The 12,377-nt window shown below is 38.7% G+C and overlaps 1 protein-coding gene across 2 annotated transcripts in view; it reads right to left on the bottom strand.

The window, feature by feature from the left end:
- Nucleotides 1–12,377, bottom strand: part of SEPTIN7 (septin 7) — a 61,391-nt gene that overhangs the window by 22,564 nt on the left and 26,450 nt on the right. For both annotated transcript variants that reach the window (XM_064443938.1, XM_009512396.2), the window contains exon 2: nucleotides 4,969–5,075. In XM_064443938.1, the coding sequence (XP_064300008.1) occupies nucleotides 4,969–5,075 (107 nt within the window). The remainder of the gene's footprint in view (nucleotides 1–4,968; nucleotides 5,076–12,377) is intronic.

Genomic DNA, 12,377 nt, shown 5'->3' with positions numbered 1-12,377 from the left:
ATGGTCTCTTGACCAGCTCAAGACTTGAGAGATCATATCAATGCTGCTTAAGCACTTGCACATCCCCTAGTTATATAGGTGAAAAGGACTCTCTCACAGCCACACCTGAACACAGTTGCAAACACTTTGCAATCACTGGTTATGTGATGCAATGTAAATCTACAAGATAAATTAACACTGCAGAAAGTAAAACTAAATACCTCTTGCACAAGCAAAACACTGATTTTAATTCAGAAGGGAATATACAGAAACACAGAAAACAGTAACTAACTGCAAAGAAAGGTCCACATTTAACCTCTGAGTATGCTGGAGGTTATGTTTATTTACTCATCCTATCCAAGCCAGATCAATCCCTTCCACTGCTAGGTCTCAGAAAATCAACTCAGCTACGCTATGGCTGTCTACAGCACACAATCACCATGAGTTGGTTCCCCACCTAACAAAAAGGCAAAAAAATATCAGTAAGGCAGCTTCATAAAACAAGAGTCCCCAACACTGGGCTACCTGGACACTAGTCACAGAAGAATCCAGGCTGGGCCACCCAATTCAATCTCCTACTTGAGCAGGCCTTGCTGCAAGGTTAGGAAGGTTTGTTCTGTTTGTTTTGTTGTTGTGGTGTTTAAAAAACCAACCAGGAAAAAAAAAAACAAAACACAAAAAAAAGCCCAAACAAACAAAAAGCCTAACAAAACCCAAAAATCCACAAAACAAACACCAAAAAAAGCCCCCAACCCCTCCCCCCAAAACGCCAATGCACACACACCAGCCTGAGACATCACCAAGTTACTCTTTCACTAACTGTACAACTCCTACCCTTCTGAAAGCGTCCAGTACAAAGCCATGAGAACCTAGGAATACACGCAGTGCTTTAAAAACTTAGGTTTTAATCGTGGTGAATGTATTCTCCCCCCACCAAGAGTTCTACAGAGAAATTTTACTGCACACAGTCAATGCCAGAACTGAAGACAGCAATCCCCAGCCACACAGTCAACTCGGCCAAGAGCTTCCTACTCACAGCCTTTAGCACACAGGAGATTAACTTGTGATTCCTTGCATTCTTTTTGCTGTCTTGCATATAGTAACCACAAACCCCTCCTATAACCAAGCTCTCTGCAAGTATGAGAAACCTGTAACACTTTCAAAGTACTAGAGATGATAATGTTAAGAGCTGTACTGTTGCCAAGTGCTACAAGGTATTAGCTTTATTCTCCAGCACAAAAATTCCCAGCAAGAACCATTAAATTATTAAGCACTCACGGTGGAATGCTTTTACAAAAGAAGCAATTAATAAAACATTATCTTGAACGTGTGTTTATAACAAAGGAAAAGGAAGGTCAGGAGATCTTCAGAAATGCCACGCCAAACATTTTTCCTGATTCTGTATGCTTGTAAAATGTAAGTGGGGCTGAATTTGTGAAGTCACCTTCTGACAAATGGCCTGCAGTAACTGAATCTCTGCAGGCAGTGCTAATACCTTACTAGGTGGTGAGGATTTAAATTTATTCTTACTTTTCATAAATTCATTTGGTATCTTGCTATCAGAGCAGGGTTTTCAAAAACCCACAGACAAGAAACATTAGCTGATCAAATTAAACGTCCAATGCTTGTGTTGTGGACAGTCAGACCATATCCACCATATATTGTAAGCGGTTGAGGCTACTGGTAACAGACACTACGTGAAGAACCTGCCATAAAGCCTCTGTAAAGTTGCATTTTTCTAACCTAAATGGATGTGTCCATACATGGTCAAAGGCACAGAAAGCAGCAACATCTGGAAAAGATCCAGAAAATCACTGTAAACTAGTGTCATTCATAGTTAAGCATCCAACTGCATCCTATCATCTGATTTACAAGTATTCCCAAGGGATTCATGGAAAACATTAGTTCAAGTCTTGGAATTTAAAACTTTTTATTAAAAAGTCTCCTCCAAACGGCCATTTTCCCATGCACTCCAGTCAACTGGGTCACACGGGTCTCCTCGACAGTTACTATGCAGCGTTCATGACATGATGCTTGTTACAGCTTGACTACTTTTAAATTGATTAAACAAGCCTCTCCCATACTCCATTTAAGATAGTCAAGTAACAATCAGAGAAAGCATATTTCATACCCCATCATTTCTGAAGAAGTTTGCTCTGAATTCAGCTGACAGAGTCATTTACTATTAACTGTTTTTCTGCTTTCCATGAAATTATACAAAGGACCTGCCTCACAAAACAACTTCAAACTGCAATTGTTTTCAAGCCACAGTTTGTATTTAACTATGAGACTCTCATACAATTCCTGATTGGTAAGTTATTCCCACCATAGAAGAGCAGGCAGTTCTTACCACCAAGATTTCAAGATGCTCTGGTGGTCTGCCTCATCTCTGCCCTACAAAACCCCTGACATCCTCAACTTAAAGTTTACACTGGCAAACAGTACAAACCCCATGGATCCAAATAGCAGCTCCCACTGTTAATTCTTTAATATTTCACTGGAATCACCTCCACGCCACATACATAGTTGCTAGCACACAGTTTTCAAGGTTGTAGGGGGAAACAATTTTATCCTCACTTAGACACTGAAATAAGACAGTTTCAGTTTCCTTCTTAAAATGCTATGCTTACTGGTTTTTCATTCATCACGAGTAACTGAAAGCAAAGCTATGTTGCACAAGTATACTCAAAAAATGCTCATTAGATAAAGTAAGCAATAGTTTCTAAGGGGGAAGATGGTCGTTAAATATATTTTTATTCCAATCATATTATTTGCTAATTCATGATAGACCCCAACTCACTACTAAAAATAGTTTTTTCAGCTCTTGGCCACCCTCAGGCTTTAGCCCATACAGCGGGAGTAGGAAAAAATGTAATGGCTTTTCAGCCAGGGCTCTGTCCAAGCCCTTCCTGACACACTCCCCACCCCTCATTTACATGCCTTAAGAAAAAGTGAAGTTTCCTGGAAAGTACGGGGGGGTGGGGGGTGGGGGGTGTTTCCTCAACCAGTAAATTAATTAAAAAAAAAAATCACCACCTCTGAAGAACTAGAACTCAAAAGGCTGGCATGAACAGATCACCTAATCTTGCTGCCTAACAGATTAAAGTACTTAGATTTGAGAAGCTACACCCACAGAGTTTTAGTTTCATTTGTCTTACACTGATCCACCTTTAGGCAGGATGGGTCTGAGTTATCTTTTAAAGATAACTGGTTTTTTTGTTAATTTGTGTGTAAATTCTTCCTATGATGTTTCCAAATTTGAAAAACAATCATCTTCCAATGACAGGGAATCCAACCCACCATTATTTAAACTATAATTCAATGTTAAACCTATTCAGGTTATGTTCTTCTGCTAAACCAATGTGTCATCAAAAGTAATGAAATCACACTATGTCTCTTCCAACTAAAAAAAAAAGTCACCCTTCTGCTTTCTTTTTCAACAGTCACTGATTATTTCATTAATAAGTATATTATACCAGAGGTTAACTATTTGCACACCTTTTCCATCCCACTTAACATCTCTTTGAAACAGGTACATAAATTCAACCCTTCTAATTCAAATGCCCCTGCTAACAAACTTTTACGTCCATTTTGTCAGTCACTATGGTTTTACATTAAACTGATAAAATAGCCCAATGGACATAATCAAAGCTTAGGAAAAAAAATAGTTAATCAAACTCCAGATGTTTTAAAGCTTTCTTCCAAGTTAAAAAATTTATATTCTGCAACAAATGTATTTTGTATTAGCGTTCAAGAATTTGATATTGAGCTAAATGGCAAGCAATGTCATTTAATCTTCTTAGTATGAGCTCAGCTAACTTTTTCCTGGCCCTGTGGTAATTATTCAGTGTTGAGATTGGATTAAGAAGCGCTTTACCCAAAACCCCAAACAAAAAAGGTGAGTGGATCATAGCACTGGAGCAGTTATTCAATTCCATTGAATAAAAAAGAATTCAATTTTACAGCTTCTGTTTATAGCACCTTGCATAGCCTCCTAACTCAGCACAATGTTTAATCACTTTATGACAACTCTATAATTGCACAGTCACTTCAGCCACAGCTGAGGTGGTCCGAGACTGTCATTTTGCAGTTGGAGGAACTCTGCTGGACAACAGTGGCAATGGTGAACACCCCCAGTCCTCGTCTGTACAAAGTTAGATTACCACAAGCTGTCTTCACCAAAATCTTAAAGAAGCGCTCAGCTGCGGAGGCAGAAAACGCCCCACTGAAATGCAATGATTTCCTAAACTACCCAGAACATTATTTAATTTTTTTAATATTAGTTTTTTAATAATGTTTTTATAATAAAAAAATATGGTCCTTTTCTTGAGAGAAAATATAATTGATCAATAGCAAATTATTACACAAAACAAATGGATCAACTTCAGTTTTCCATTCTTTGACTAAGCATTTCAGTTGTAGTAGTATTGTAGCTACAGGAACATCAGCTTTGCTTATGTAAGTCTAGCACTTAAAGTCAGCCAGGTTCACCCCAGTCCCTGATATGTTTCAGAATAACAGCTTATAATGGGTAAAAAAATGCACCACAATGGATACAGACTGCAGAAGACTGCTGTATACTTTTATACCTTAGGTCCTTACACTTACGACAAATCCCTTAACACAGTTTCTAAAAGCCTGCTTTAAACAGCATGGGGCTCTAGTGCAGATCTACAGATATACTCAATATTTTACTGATAATAAAAATTCCATTTCCAAACAGGACTGCACCCATATGAAGTTTTTAAAGTACTAGCAGCACACAAAGTACTTCACTTCAGGGCCCCCACACTTCAACAGGCTACAAGTTTCATAACCTCAAAGTTTTGTATAGCTAAGATACACCGAAAGACACAGTGAATATTTCTTAGTGGTTCACATCATGGCTAAGCTTATTTGAAATACAGGTGCTATGCAACAACTGTATCACCTTACATTACTAAATTGCAAGTTACATTGTTCAAGCTGCAGCTTTTCCCCCAGACATACCTGTACAGTCTTTTTAATTCTGTGTGAAGGACCTGGATACTCTGGGGAATACAATTCTGTTAAGAATAATGAGTTGATTAATGTTGATTTTCCCAGTCCAGATTCACCTGGAAAAAAAACAGAACAGTTTCAGTAAAACCAGGAGTATCACACTGAGTATAAACATTTAGATCTACGTTTCAAATACTCTTGAAACGCAATACCTGAAAACATATACTGTACTCTAAGGTTTTGAAATCTATCATCTTTTCCACTTTCAAGGAAATCCCTGCAAATCAATCTCACTGTTGGATTCTGTAGACATTCATTTTTCCCATCACATTAAGTACCAAATGGATTTAGCACTTCTCCATTGCTCCTGTTACAACATAAAAAAATAATACTACCCCACATAAAATTTTATAAACAAGCTATCTTCCTGGTATGACTTCCTACCGTAAAGCCAAAGCAGACTAAACTATCTCCTTTATTTCATGTATTATTTGAGAGTCTTTTTGTCAGGGAGGGGGAGAAGAAAAAAAAAAAAAAAAAAAAAAGAGAGAGAGAAGGGTGCGGGGAAAGAGACGCTAAGATTAGTTAGTTTGGTCTAACTACTAAAGCCACAAGAGCTAAAATAAAGTTTCAGAACTACGTGGTTTGCCTGGGAATTTTGTTGTTGTTGTGGCAGGAAGGGGGGATTGGATTTGGGGGGTGTGTCTGTGTGTGTGTCTGTGCGCGTGTGCTTGTGATTTCCTCATGAGCAACAATAAGTCATATCCTTGCTAAAGAATCTCCAGACACTACTGCCATGACAATCCCAGCAAATACAGTTACAATTCCCACAGCAAAGACTATCCCAACATTTACAGCTCTACAGAGACAGGAGCAAGAATTTCAGAACAACTGCTTATTACAGTATTTAAAAGACAAGTCTCTTGCTTAGTTGTGTATTGTAAAGAAACTACTTCAACACAACAATTCACACTGGCATGAGAACTAAGGAAAGAAGCATATAAAAGTGATACTTTCTGTTTAAGTTTTCATACACAGTGCTGTTAGTATGTTGAACTAAACAGAAACAGTCATACAGAAATTTGCTCTTAAGCTAATGAATTTGGGTACAAACTACATACTTTCACTGAGGGAGAAGGAGCTGAGCTGCCACCACATTTTGAAAAGAAAAATCCTAACCCACTAATCCCTCCATCCCCAACAAAAAAATGGGGTTTTTTTAGAGACTAAACTCAGAAAGCTTCGAAACTTTTCTTGAGATAAACGTCCTGGGTTAATGCAAGTAGTCGAGGTTACAAAACAGAAAGTATTTACGAACCTCAGTAGACAAGACCTCATCTCCACTGTAACAGCTGGTTCGATTTCATACACAAGCTAGCTTATACACATCAGCCATCTCGATTACAGTGGCATAGCACAAAGTCTCTGCAGCACCGAACAGAGCAATCTGATTAGCTATACTGTAAATGGATTAGCAGCTGATGAAACATTGCAACCAGAGCTCCTGCGGGCTGGCTGCATTATTAGCACTGCTTGTTCTTCAAACCCCACCCTGTCTAACAGATGAGCTAACCCATGCCGCCAGCAGGGTCAGGCTACAGCTAGGAAGATGGGCCACAGCAGCCAAGGAACAAGGATACTCGAGTTATAACCTCAAGATAGCAGTGTGAGAACACTAACCCCAAAGCGACAGCTATACGTGAGCCAGAAGGGACAGGCTTGCTGACAAGAATTTCATCACTACCACTGCAGGTTTTGCATTTTTCTGTGGTCAGATGCATTAGCCATTTCAGAACTACGTGGTAAATACAGCGCCTAAAAGCATCTGGTTGCAAGAGATGCATGCCTTCTACTCCGGTGCTTGCAAGATCTTTAGGGCAGGGTTGGCTGCAGCCCAGAGGCTTCTGACTAAATTTGCAAGAGAAGCAAGCTTCTGAAAAGCACAGCTTTCCAAACTCATAGCTGCAGCCAGATTGAAGCTTAACCTTCTCCATCTCAAAACTCTGCTCAAGATAAACGTTATCATTCCGATTAAACTGAAGAGCTTTTTATCTAGCCTACTGAACTCCTCAAGAGGAGGGCTTCGATTTTGCAATGTACAATTCATATCCTTTCAGTACGCGTTACTTTTTTAGTTGAGCATAATCTTGCAAAAGGCTCTCTACTGCACTACTGCAGAAAGATTTGTGTATCGGATTCTACTTAGTATACAAAAAGGGTTGTCCTTTCTTCTCCCTTCTATTAGGGTTATTGCTGGTCTTAACATGCTACAGAATTTGAAGTGGAAAACACCCAGGACAACCACTTCTCCTGAAAAATCACAGGGCTTGTCAAGTTGCTATTGAAATTCGACATATGGAAATAAGATTTTCAGCTTTGAAAGAATGTGATGGAAATATCAGCAGCTTGCCCTGGATGGTTCCTGCAGCTGTGGCACTCCATACCAAGTAGCTCCGGAACTGCTGAAGCATTACGCCCTCATAGATTTGGGGTTTGTTTCCCCCCCCACTTACAGTAGCAAGGATGGGAAGGCAGTTTTGAGCTAAAATTAGTGAAAAAGACAAGTATGCTAAGGATATTTATGCACCATCTGGTTCCCAAAGGTGCCCAGCCTCCCAGATACCCCTACCCATCCTAATTTTAAATCAGCCGGTGTAGATTATAAGAGTTTAGACTGCCTAACTGCTACCAGTAATTGAGGTATTACATGTAAAAGTTTGCATCAACACACCAAACCTGGATGCAGTTGTGCCTTAGACCATGTAACAGTCAACATGTATGATGGTAGTAAAGGGCTATAACATGAAATAAACACTGAAACTGTAGGTAAAAACCATAACTGGAACATTCAATACTGTACCATGGGGAGTCATACTGCTTCCATAGTAATCAAACAGGACTTCCTCTGCTGACTACAGAGGAAGCAGAATTAAAGAAACCAAAGTGTACTTGAACAATTCTAGCAGGCTTTTTGGACACATTGAAATATTCTGATCTTAGCTAGAAATATGGTAAGGGGGGGGGGGGGAACCAAACAACACCACCACCACACCAACAACAGCACCCCAAAAAAACCTCTCTGCTCTTCCCATGTAGAGCCTTGCTCAATCCAAAATCACCTGAAAGCATTCCCTACTGGAAAGGCAGGAAACACATCTTTGAAGGATGCAACAGGCTACAAATACAACAAACAAAACACAAGAGAACAGGGAAAACAAGCAGAATTTACTTTGCCTTAACATAAAAAAAAAAGATGCATCCCAAATAAAACTATCTTTCCACTCTCAGTAAGCATTTCTGATGAGATTTTTGCCCTTTCACCATTACATAAAGTGGTGTATGCATGCAACATAATAGAACCATTTCAGCAGTAATAACTTCCAATCACTCAATGCATCACGATGCAGTTAGATCTACCTGCCTAATTTAGAGTGAGTGATTTTTAGAAATCTACTGTGTCTTCTGTTTTCAGCATGAAATGTTTTGTTTCAAAAAAAAGAAAAAAATACTTTGACTTTGCGGGGTAATCCTGAACTCAAGAGTTTAATTAATTTTGGTATCCAGCTACTGCTTTTTCTTGCCCTCACTCTCCCACTAAGTGTTTTACATACACTTCAAGTTCTTCTAAACAAATACATGGTTCTTTTTCTTCATTATTTTATGTCTAATGTTTAGCAGGAAATTAGTGTTTCAAAATGTCAACATTTTCTCAAGCTACTTTTCCCCTATAATCACATTCAAATATTTGGAGCTGGCAGTCTTGTTGGTAGAAATAATATTAACATACTCCTGTCAGTCTTGCAAAGGACAGAATCTTTTGTCAGCCCCTACAGGATTAGCAAAAGTTCCGACTCTTCAAGACTATGGATTTCTGAACAGCTGTACAAATATTGGAGCTTTTTTGGGTTAACAATTATCTGCCGACAATTAGCATCTTCATAAAGATGGCCCATGGCACATCATTTAAAATTAACGTTGGTTAGCAAAATTTCTTCTGTGAATGAAATACTAATCAAGTACTTCCCTTTTTCTCTACACAGATGAGACTAGCTGCAACATGAGAAGGGAGACAAAAAACCTGACCCCCAAAAAAAACCCCAAAACAAAACCACCCAAAGCCAAAACCACCAAACCCCAACACATTCAGCTTTTTCTTTTATATCTCAAACACATTTTTGGTGGTCAGAAGAGACCACCAGCAACCCCTGGAATGGTTTGCAAACCATGGTAAATAGTCTCCAGAATAATATTAAAGCAGATAAGTACAGAGAATTAACAATTAAAAAACTGGAACAATGAAGTACAATCCAACAGTGTGGGGGAAATAATGGCATGGGGGAAATAAGTGCTTTAGAGGTTAAAATAAAATAACTAACAGGTTGTTCTCAACTGAGCTACATAAATCTTTCACATTCATTTCCAAATCACTCACTGTAGATGACCAGAAATCCTAATCTGTGATAACCAGTTAGCATATCTACTTGCAGCTAAACTGCAAGGGTTCAATACATGGGGTTTTTTTTTTTTAGTTCAACTTCTATCCATCAGCTCTTGTTAATACTTTATTACTACAAAGAAACTTAAAACTGCAAGTATCTCCTCCCTTTGATAATAGAAATGAATTGTTACCCTTAAACCTTAATGACACTGCTTTTTTTCCACCATTCATTGTTGTGGCACACCGAGAACATGGCATATTTACCACTGCCTCCAACTTTTCAGCTTCTGCCATTCTTACTCAAATACCTAAAATAAATGGACAAGTAATCCAGTCCAACCCAGCTTCCAGGTGTATGTGTGACTCCCATTGGAGACTGCTATCTTCTCATTCATGTATTACATCTCTTGATAATGCACCACACTACATCTTCTAGCTACCACATCACTCTGAAAATCCAGGATAATTTTTCTACTGTATTTTTAGGATCCTGTTTTCTAAAATCCAAGCCCTGAACTTAAAAACATTACTTAAGTCCTTAGATTTATGACCCCATGTGAGAGTACACTAAATATATCGAGTGATCAGGATCACTAACCAATATTGAACATCCTCAGTGTATTCTCCGCATGTTTCATTTCCTACTGCTTCATTAAATAAGAAAGAAATTACTCTTGCAGAAATCACTAGAAGTTTTTCTATTCTTCACTAACAATTACTTGGCTATCTATCAGTCAAACAATATTTCACGCTTATGCCCTGTGACAGTCAACTGCCCCACTGGGAATGTGACCACACATGCTATCTGTACTTAGGAATTTCAAGTTGCTTTCCCAAGCTCCAAGTGGGACTACAGGAACTGCCTAGGCACCACCCACCTGCTAGGAAAACGCTTTTGGTGATCGCAGCATCATAAACTGACACTTCAGTTAGATTGCTCAAAGAAGTATGCTTCGTGTATTGTCACCAAGATGACAACCCAGTCTCTGCCACTGTATCTGTTAACTGAGAATGGTAGGAACTGCAGATTCAGAAGGTGCATTAACTGCTAACAACTCTGGTGAGCGAGAGGAGGTAACTCACCCCAGTGGGGCTTGTAGCTTATTAGAGACAAGCCACCAACACCTAATGTACCAGGGTAAAGGGTTTTTCTACAAATTGCACAATTTTTTCAAAGCTTCCACAGCATTCTAAGTAGAAGTTAGTATTTATTTTCTTGATATGAACAGCCTAAAGCTCCAGTTGCTTTACTGATTTATCAAAATTAAGATATCCAACAATATGTGTGTTCTCTGGTATGAGGGGGCAGTGATTTTTAGTGCATTTGACAGCCCCAACCAGTTATTACAAAGGAATCAAATTCAACAGAAAAATGCTGTACTTCTCCACAACTTACATATACAGAATGTTTACATCAAAGTATATTTTATTTTTAAGAGGTGAGCCAGTTTTTTCATGGAATTTTTTCCATTTTACAAATTCTAATTATTGTGACAGTCTTTGTTTAAAATATAAACCCATCAGTTTGATGCTGGTGACTCAGAGGGCTAAAAAGCTTGGGAGAAGACAAAAAATAATGCATTTTGTCTTATTTGATCCTTGTACAATTCACAGTTTATGCACGACAACATGTGCAGCTTTATGCAAATATGCAATGGCTTTGATGGCACTGTAACACACAGGGTTTTTTACTTTTATACAGAAGGGAAGCTACATGAATAATCAAAGAGCCTGAACTACACTGAACGGTATGATGGAACCATCCTGTCACAGAGAGGGAGTGATGCTTTGCCATGGCATTACAGATGACCACAAAAACGAAGACTACAAGATGCTTTTAATTTTAAGTCTGATTTTAGAAGCTTTCATAAAGGCCAGTTCTTGTCTTCAGTGCTCTACAAAATACGAACCATCATTTTGATAAACATACAAGAACATCCAAATGAAACCCATCAAGAGGAGGGGTGAGAGCAGCACCGTGCTACACAGCTGCTCCTACATACCTACAGTTCCAGGTTGGACGGTGTCATGTGAAATCCTGAAAAAAGTTCAACTTTCTATTTTATAGATGTTTATAAAGGAAAGAAAGCCAAAGCTCCACCATTTCACAACTTGAATTGGGAGCTTAAGTTATGGAAGTAACATCTGTTAGAGCCACAAAGCTGATCCTGGCAAAACAGAGTAACAGAGAAGTCCTCCAGCAATAAACTCACTTTTGCCTATCAGCAACTGCATCAACAGCAACAAAACTTCGGCACTTAGGATACAGTATGGCAATTTAATCAGCTTTCTTAGGGCAAAATTTCAATTTTAAGTGCAATAATTGAGGACAGACTCTTAGCGTATTTTTCTTGTCACAGATGCCATTTAAATAATTCAGAAAAGCCATTCAAAGCAGGAAAGTACTTCACAATACCACTGCAACAGATTCTAGGTAGCATTTTTCAAGTACTTGTTCCCCCCAAAGCAGAAGGAGTTCTAGCTTTCTACAACTGAGATTAAAACAGCCATGAAACAATGGCTTTATTTCACAAGTGAGATATTGGCTGCTGCCAAAAGAAATGGACACCTATTCCCAGCCTACCACTTGCACTAGAATTCATAATGCAGCATGGTAAGGCAAGAAGAAATCCAGCAAACCAGGGTATTAGGGGCTTAAGGATGGGAAAAGAGGTGGAAGGAAGACATCAGACAGATGAGGTAAGACAAATCTACAGGTTTTCAAAAAGAGGGGACAGTAAATGTAAAAATCTGCATTTAAAACTTGGCCTCTTCTCTACAACAGAACATCCACCAACAATTCACAAGTCAAAGAATTTGTGGCACTTCATGAAGAAAGTCACATTTGCTCTAGTTACAAACATAGGCTTTGCTCCCAATAAATAGCATGTCTGCAAAGTAGCCGTTTAAACAGGATATATTACCTAAACAAACATGATACAAAGGAAGCAAGCCTTCAGCATTTTAAAAAAGTTCTAGT

The sequence above is a fragment of the Phalacrocorax carbo genome, chromosome 2 (genome assembly GCF_963921805.1).
Source record: "Phalacrocorax carbo chromosome 2, bPhaCar2.1, whole genome shotgun sequence".
Classification (NCBI taxonomy): domain Eukaryota; kingdom Metazoa; phylum Chordata; class Aves; order Suliformes; family Phalacrocoracidae; genus Phalacrocorax; species Phalacrocorax carbo.
The sequence above is the reverse complement of the archived record's forward strand: the minus strand, read 5'-3'. Positions and strand labels throughout refer to the sequence as shown.